Genomic DNA, 9402 nt, shown 5'->3' with positions numbered 1-9402 from the left:
GCTTGCTTACTTTTCTACTAGTAGTTATATCAATCTCTCTTGATTTTATCAAGAAGAGAAAAGAAGAGTGTCGTACTACTCAAGAACCGAAGGACTCACCAACTCAGTTAGGGGCGGCGACAGGGCCGAAGACAGTGAATGCGACGGCGGGGCCGACGGCGGGAAGAGAAGACCTCTATTCTCATAGCGAGCTCTAGGATATTTCCTAAAATGGCCTTTGTCGTCTTGGATGACGAGATCGGCTACAGTCTTGAAATTACTTAAGCAGCGCTTGTAGCCCTCGTTGAAGCCCTTATGGTACTTGTAATGACCCTCAATGCTGCTTCGAGAGAAGAATCGACCACAAATGATGCAGTAGTACTCCTTTTTTTCGTCGTCAGACATTAGGATGACAAAATTTGTAATCTGGTTCATAGTATGATCGTGAAAAAACTCGGCCCCAAGTATGAAAAGATAATTTAAGCAAAACTTTTTAGAAAAAATTGTGTCAATGCCCCAAAATCAAAATCTTCATGTGTTGCAACCTCCTTTGACTTTTTCTCATGTGTTTTAACCCTTAAATTGGAGATCTATATTCTGCAGCTAGGAGTGTCAAACGGTTCGGATATATCCGAACCAATTCGCCTCCGTATCCAAATGGATAAGGATATGGTAAGCTATTTTTAAAATCGAAACGGTTTCGGATACGGATCTGGTTTCGATTTTTTTTCGAATACAGATTCGGATATGAATATGATGGTTACGAATACGGATATCCGCAGTGTAATAAACATAAAGATTCGGGTCGTATCCAAAGTTACAAACCCGTAATCGCTAACCAATACCCAACTAAGAACCCTAGCCTCCACTATGTGATATCTAGCCTCCACTCAATTTCTACAAGACTACAACCCATTCGCCGTCTTCGCCCAAGTCCCGCCATTCGCCGTCTTCGCCAGCGTCCCGCTGTTCACCGTGATTTGGGTCGTCTTCACCGTTTGCCCGCGTCCCGCAACCCGCGTCTCGCCCGCCTTGTCCAGTTCGCGTCTTCGTCTAGTCCGCATCGTCTAGTTCGCCCACGCCTTCGTCGTTCGCCTAGTTCTTGTTAACAATTCAATCTTTGACTTGGTGTTTAGTAATGACAAATATGGATTATAAATTGGTTTAGTATCAATTTCTACAGGTTTTTTCTGATTCTGTGAGGATATACTATTGTTTGCTTGATTGCAACTTCTCTGTTGTAGCACTTTCTTTTCTAGCTTCTATTGTTTATTGGGACCTTGAAGTGATTAAAATGGTTGTTTTCAATAATATTGGTAGTATTTTTCTTAGAATTTTTTTCTGAGTATGTACACGGAAAAGTTCTACATTTTCCCGTAATGTTATATATTTTTCTGTTCAAGAATAATGGGAATAGGTTGCTCCACACTTTATGATGAGTTCATAACTTGAGAATTGATATGATATATGATTCTTTAATTTGAAGAAGTGCTGCCTGCGAGCTACAGACAGCTATTCAATGCCCTAGCACCAAACTTGGGAAGCCTACAACCACATACATTTACTCATTTGGTTGTAATTTATGCATAGATGTACTAATTCATATTCGATTCATGTCCATCTGTCGAATATCTATTTATATCTGTGATCATATCCGATCCGATTCTCAAATATCCGAATTGTATTCATTTCCAATGAGTGCGGATATGGTTAAGGTTTTTTCTTACCAAAGATAATCTGTATCTGTATCCGTATCCATTTATAAAAAGCGGACATAGATATAGTAAGTGTCATATCCGAACTGTATCCGCTCCGATAACACCCTTATCTACAGCCTAGACGATTTTTTTCCTTGCAGGGAAAGGTTAGGGTTTTAGTTTGTTTTGTGGCAACCTAGATTGAAATTCCATCTAGGATGACTGAATTTTTTTTTAAAAAAAATAATCATGCCGTCTAATTTGGTAATCTAGATGGAAAATCCTGTCTAGATTGCCTCAAACTAGACGGAGCAAGCTGGACGGAATTTTTTCCGTCTAGTTTAAGACAAACTAGACGAAAAATAATTATGTCTAGTTTGCTCCGTCTAGTTTGCTCATTTTTCTACTAGTGGTTATATCAACATCTCGTGATTTTAAGAAGAAGAGGTAAGAAGAGTGTCGTACTACTCAAGAGCCGAAGGACTCACCAAGTCAGTTGGGGCGGCGGTAGATGCAACGGCAGCGACATCAGGCGGGAAGGGAAGACCTCCATTCTCGTAGCAAGCTTTGGGATATTTTCCTGAAATGGCCTTTGTCGTAGCAAGCTTTGGGAAAGCTTAGGGTTTTAGTTTTTTTTTATGGCAATTCTGTTTAGGTTGCATCCTAGACGGAAAATTCAGTCTAGGATGCAAGCTAGACGGAAATTCCGTCTAGGATGACTGGAAAAGTTTTTTTTTAATAATACTTCTGTCTAATTTGGCAATCTAGAGGAAGTTCATCTAACTATATGTATCAGGTTCGTTGGGCGTCAATTAGCACGCATATACTTCCTCGAAGAATCATGTCAGCTTTGTAAATAAAGTTTGGAGTTTCTGCACTTAAAACATCCAAATGCCAATTTTTAACTTTGATACCCTGGAAGGTTTTTGCCCAAAGAATACTCTTTGACTTCCAGAAAGTTTGAACTTTGATACAGCACGCTAAGTCATTTTAGGGTGTCAGAGTTGAATCTTTTTAAACTTTGGGGGCACTTTTAGGGCACCCAAAAAAAAAAGCCTTCGGGGCATTCAAATTTAGAAACGGTGCAGGCGTTAGGGTTAGGGCATTAAACTCAGTTATCAGCGTATATCAACAGAATTGAACTATTTCCATAATGCATGTAGGAACTGACATTCTGTAATGCATGTAGGAACTGACATTAATTGTTTCACTGACTAGCTAAGCAAAAGAGAAATGCAGGCTTGAGCCATTGTGTTAACTGCAGAAAATTTAAAGCACCTAATTCTTCATTTAGCTAAAGGTTTATACGTTAATAGTACACCTCACTCGCATACAAGAACAAGATATGACATTAACCAATATTGATAACTAGCAAATATGAGACATGATGAGTGATATAATTGCAGGCTCAATAAAGCTAAAAAAGATGACAGCCTGCATCAAGGATAAATACTACAAGAAAAGCCAATGATGCTACCTCAAACTACATTTAGACTTCTTGTGACAGTTTATCTTTTACTATATATGAAGATAGGTATTTATATTATCCACCGACTCATCAAATAAATTATGAGGTCTCATTATGATGAAAATTCAATCTTCACCTTGAAGTAGGTTAACATCCTCTAAAAGTACAAATATATCTTCTTGATGCTGCTAATGATGTATTAGGAGATAAAAGTATAGCCTACCACAAGAAGTGTAGATGTGACATCAAAGAGGTTATCAGTTTGAGCATTTTTCTTATTTTCCCCCCCTACTAAAGCTGAAAGAGCAATCTTCCCATTTACTGTCTTATACATCTGTTATTTATACAATACAAGTCTTTCGTCTCATTGTGTGCTTCATATTTCTGAATCTTCTCTGCAAGTTTGAAACTGCTCACCCACTAGGGCATAGAATAGAATCGACCCACGGGGTCTTTAGACCTTAACTAAGGTATTTATTCTATAATCCTCTATATTACTTGAAACTAGGGAGATATCCAAGTAATACAAATACGAGCACTTTGCATACAATCTTTTTTTACTGGTGCTTTTTTCTAGAACAAGAAAAAAAAAATTAGGTTATGTTCTAAGAAAAACAACCCTCTTGCATTGGCTTGGAGAAACTCAACAAGCTCTGCAATGTCCAGCACATCGAGAAAAGATTTTCTACAACAAATTCTTGCCCGATTAACATAACATCTATTGGATGATTGTTCTCAATAAATATGTGGCATGCACATATTGCACTTTCCAACAGCACATGAGTTGCCTCCTATTCAAACAAGTACAAATTTTATTAGTTATCAGAAACACCCGCATACAATTGGGTGATCTATACCTTTCATGGGTGCACAGAGGGGTTAGTCTAGAAATTTTATCTATTCTATTTATGGTTGAAATCACCTAAATCATATAAGGGTTGTTCAGATAGGATTTTTATTCTATCCAAACTAGATCCATCCAAACCTGAATCCAATGCATCAAAGAGATATTCCTGTAGTTTTCTTATCTCTCCTTTTAAAATAGATTAACCAGTTAGAAGTACAAAACACTGAGTCACTGACAATGATTAACAAGCTAAGTATGAATTTCACAGCTCAAACATCAACTTTACAAGTGCAATGTATGCCACTATATGCATCTATTATGAAATTATAAGATTATAGTTACCGAGACAAGGAAGGCTACATATAAACTTAATTGGAAGCTTCTTCATGAAGCAAAAAGAACATATCTTAACCGAATGGAAGACCAAAATTCATATAGCCGAACCTAAAAAAAATCATAATTATCGGAAAAGTATGAATTTTTTGGCTAGAACTAGGTAGTTTTCCTATTTTTTATTTTAAAAATATAATAATTGATAGAAAATGCCAATGTTATAGAAACCTTAGGTATCAGACTGGCGCCAAGGTGAATCTTTTTTCTTCGTTTAAGTGGTGGTGGAGGAGATTTTGCTAAAGATCACAGGAGGTAGAGGCGGTGCATGGTTGAGGCTGAAGGAGTTTGAAGGAGGTCAGAGGGCATGCAGGCTGCAACGGAGGAAATCATGATCAACGCATAAAGGGTGGGTGCAGTCCACGTAAGCTGCCTCTGCTCTCCTAAGCGCTTCAAAACCTAAGCGGGTAGCCTAGGTACGGCCTAGGCAGTAAGCACTAGGTACGACCTAGGCGGTAGGCACTAGGCAGGCGACCTAGGTACCATCTATACCTAGGCGCATGCCTAGGCCTACTAGGCGGAGGCTTTTTAAAACATTGGATAACCACCAAAAAGTTTGGAAGTGTTGTTTAACCCCAAAACCATTCCTAGCAACCCCAAACTTTTGAAGTGATCTCAAAATTGCTAAAATGCTTTGGGGGGTAATGTGAAAATTTAAGCTAATTCTTATTGAACAAATACAATATCTACTACCCATCATATAATCACACACAGAAAAAGGTAAAACAATTAAGTCATAGAAATCTTACGAAGTACTATTAATCATTGGGCCTCGAGCTCTGGGGATCATCTTCTTGCTGCTGTCGTTCTCTCTGTGGGTTACTAAGAGAAGGGAGAGAATTTGATCCTTTGATAAGCCAACCCAATGCAAAAAAAGAAACCCCAGCTAAAATAGCAGTACCCCAAGCGTGAGAGTACCATTTGCCGTACTGCCTGATCGCAAACCGCCATTGCTCCCTTAAGTCGCAGGATCAGGGTTTGATGGATCTGGAGGATTTAGGTATTGTTAGGTTTGTGGGGGTTTGGGAAATTTTGTTGATTTCCAATCCGACGCGGGTTGATTTGGGGTTTTTGACATCGGATCTGTTGAGGGTTGCTGATGATCATCAGCCAATTTTTTCCCCCTTGGTTATTTGGGGTCACACTGTGTATCATGCATTCATTGTATGCTGAGCTTTGGGAGTTTTGTGATGGTTATCTTTGTAGAGAGGTTCTTGGGCCTTTGCGGTCTGGACTTCCAAAACCCAATATCCGTATTAAAAAGCCCAATATAAGTGTTTTTTTTTTTCACTTTCCGCATTTTCTAAAATTAAACGAATGGAATGTAAGTTTTTGTTGATATCTTATTTCTAATATACGTATTAAATTACTATTTTTTTAAGTTCTACTTTTGTTAAATTTATACATACATACTTTGTATGTATAATTTATCTTGTAATTTTGATTCAGATTCAGATATTTTTTACTATGAAAAAACAGGAGAGAGAATACAACTTTTAACTATAATAAGTCTATTTGTGATATGGGCATGTATGACTTGGGAGATAAAAGGTCTCAAAGGTTTGGCCAACTAAATGTCAAGTACCTTGCTCCCCCTATTTGGATGTCACCAAATCCATGGTAGATACATCGCACGTGTAGTGTTCATTGTATTGTTTATGGTTTTCATTTGTGAGGTTTGTATTTTGTAGTGTGATTAATTTATGATGATGTCAAAGTGCATTACTCTTGATTATGTTTTTGGGTGCTTTGCTTATTTTCTAAGCAGTCTTATGTATATGTTTCTCCATGAACAGGGTTTTCATTATCCATATTTTACCACAATATCTTTGGATCGTTCGGTCATCGAGTGCTGTTACTGGTCTTATGGTAGTTCCAATCTAAGTTGTGTGTGTTATTTTTTAGATCATGGCCGGGGGAGTTGGTTCCTTGCCGATTATGTGTTGCATTTAGAGTTGAAATGGATTAGATTGCTAAGCATATTAATAAGGTTTTCTACCTAGAAACCAGCATAAAACATGGTAATTATACTGAAACTATCTTTTAATTTTAATTTATATGTAAACTATTTTAAAGTAGGTTTTTGTTGCAATCAATAGATAGTCAAATTTCCTCTAAAAGTCCAGCATATCCTTAAAAGAACTCATATTCAATAGGTAGTCAACTTATCATTAAAAATTCAAGCGTGTGATTTTTTTTAGTGTTTAGCTTTTGTAGGATACAACTTACATACATTGAAATTGAATTTTTTTTAAAGCTTTTTTTAATGAATATGATTGAATTTTTAAAGCTTTGTTTTAATGAATAATATAATTGGGAGGTGTTTGACTGCACCAAAAATCTATCATTTTAAAGTGTTGTATGTATAAATCAGAGTTGAAAGGTGTATTCCTTATAATTGTCCTATTTTGAATATAGCTTATAGGGGAGGGGGAAAATTCCTATTATTAAGCTCATATTTCTAACGCGACTATATATTTTTAAAAAAAATCACACAAGGTCAAATATGCCGCAAAGGATCATTGTTATCACCAATCAAGTTTTCACTCAGTAACGGGATTGTGAGGAAGTTGGGACAATTAAGTGCAAATCGATTTGCTTTTTTTATGGACAGTTCGATTTCATCTTATGGATGAGATAGCTTCCCTATTGCACGTAGGAAAAGCATTTGTTGAAGACAATAAATAAAGCCCTCTTCTCCTGCCAATTTATTTATATGATTAGAAAAAGGAGATACATTGGCTAGGAGAGAGCTTTGTGCTTGGACATTTTATAGGAGATGTCGAACCTTTACTTGAAGATATATCGCTCTCATCCTCTATTTCACATCCAAATGTGATGCATTATATGTATGCATTCTGTGATGAGGAAAAAAAGGAGTGTTTTCTTGTAATGGAATTAATGAACAAGGATCTCGCAAGCTACATAAAAGAGATTTGTTGCACAAGGAGGAGGATTCCTTTTCCTCTTATAGTAGCAGTGGACATTATGCTTCAAGTTGCTATAGGTATGGAGTACCTCCACTCTCGACAAATTTATCACGGAGATTTAAACCCTTCAAATATCCTTGTGAAGACTAGAAACTCGTCGCACGATGGATACTTGCACATAAAGATTGCAGAGTTTTCTCTCTCAAGTGGAAAGAAATTAAAAGGGTCAACAGGTTATGAACGCATTTGGTATGCTCCTGAGGTACTGATGGAAGAATCCACGAAATTAAAAGGGTCAACAGGTTATGAACGCATTTGGTATGCTCCTGAGGTACTGATGGAAGAATCCACGAGCAAGTATTCAGAGAAGGCAGATGTTTATAGCTTTGGAATGATATGTTTCGAGCTATTGACGGGAAAAGTACCGTTCGAAGATGATCATCTTCAAGGAGATAAAACGAGTCGAAATGTAAGAGCAGGAGAAAGACCGTTATTTCCTTTTCCGTCTCCTAGATGTCTTACAAGTCTGACAAAAAGATGTTGGCAAGCTGAGCCAGCACAGCACCCGAGCTTCACTTCTGTAGTTTGAGTTCTTCGTTACATCAAGAGGTTTCTGATCATGAACATGGATAATAATCTCCTAGATTTGCCTTGTCCAGCTGTGGATTACTTCGAGATCGACATGAAGCTTTCAAAGAAATTCATAGAAACTGCGAGAGTATCAGATATCCCTTTTCAGATGTTTTGTTACAGAGTGATAGAGAGGGAGAGGTGTAGCCTCTATCTCAAGGAGAAGAGTTCGGATTCGGGTAGTGAGGGAACATCTACTTATGGGGATGACAGTGGGTTCAATATGATGATTCATGATGATTCTTTTGTTTCTCCTTTGCCTCTTAGAAGATCATCATCTCAAATGTGTTTGGATGTTGGTAGTAAATCTTCCCCGAGGAAAATTGACAAAAAGGCTGTCAAGCAATCAGGTGAGTTTTTAATATTCATGTGTCCTAAAGTTTTCATGAGTCTTTGATATTTATATATGAACGCATTTGTAATAGGAAACATGGCCTAGGTAAGAAATTTGCTGCGACGCTTTTGAAAGCCCTTAACAATTGATACCTAAAGCTGAGGGTAGATCTCGCACAACTCCCCTAAAGTTTAATTGGACCATTTTGAGATGACCCCACTGAACTTACCCGCTGCTCTGATCTTCGGGACTTGTTACAAAACTCCCCAAACATTTTCATTTTTTTCAACATACTTTACCCGCTGCTCTGATCTTCGGGACTTGTTACAAAACTCCCCAAACATTTTCATTTTTTTCAACATACTCCTCCTCTCACTGCCTAACCCCCAATTTTCAACATATCTCTGAGTTTCAACATTATTCTAGAAATCCAATCAAACTTTCAACGGTTATTTTGAGAAAACCCCCCTTGAACTATTGCTAAAGTTTCAGAAAGCCATTATGGCATTAGGGAAGTATGTTGAAACTGGGGGGTTTCGTGACAGAACCCAAAGTTTCTTTTTTGGGTAGCTAAAGGGTTCAATGGTTATCTCATAATGAGCCAAACTTTACCCGAAATTTACGTAAAGATGAATTGAAATTGTTTCAGTTTGTGCAACAACACAATTCACTCATTGCTTCCTTTGATCTCCAGGGCAAACCCCGAAGGGAAGAACAAAGAGACCACCGCCGCTGCTAAACCTTCGTGGTCGGAGTCTGAACTTGAAATCGTACAGCCAACTGACACCACCAGCAACAATGACTCCTGGACGGCGCAGGATATCTGGGCATAAATCAGATTCAGAATTAGCATAGCCATAACTAACAGAAGTTTCTCTATAGAAACTTTGCGTTTTTTTTTAAATGTTAGATCAATATAGTAGTACTGTTAGATCTAAACCAAAACTTGAGATCTAAAACCATATAGCCATGATTAATTCAAAGAGATTAACAAGAATCATAAATGAGCGGAAGCTTATACCTGAATCCATAGAAGAAAACTTGATTTGGGTTTTTGATGATCTTCTAACCTTAGGGTTCCTCTAAATCCGAATTTCTCTCTAGATGGGGGTGAAGAGAATTAGAGA

General features: G+C 37.6%; 1 protein-coding gene across 1 annotated transcript; it reads left to right on the top strand.

Annotated features, from left to right (window-relative positions):
* On the top strand, nt 7133-9178 carry LOC109826556 (light-sensor Protein kinase-like). Its single transcript, XM_020393585.1, is given in 3 exon segments — nt 7133-7544; nt 7614-8291; nt 8970-9178. Coding segments are annotated over 3 exon segments (1164 nt in total). The 5' UTR covers nt 7133-7219; the 3' UTR covers nt 9131-9178.

Source organism: Asparagus officinalis, chromosome 10, assembly GCF_001876935.1.
Source record: "Asparagus officinalis chromosome 10, Aspof.V1, whole genome shotgun sequence".
NCBI lineage: Eukaryota > Viridiplantae > Streptophyta > Magnoliopsida > Asparagales > Asparagaceae > Asparagus > Asparagus officinalis.
The sequence above is the reverse complement of the archived record's forward strand: the minus strand, read 5'-3'. Positions and strand labels throughout refer to the sequence as shown.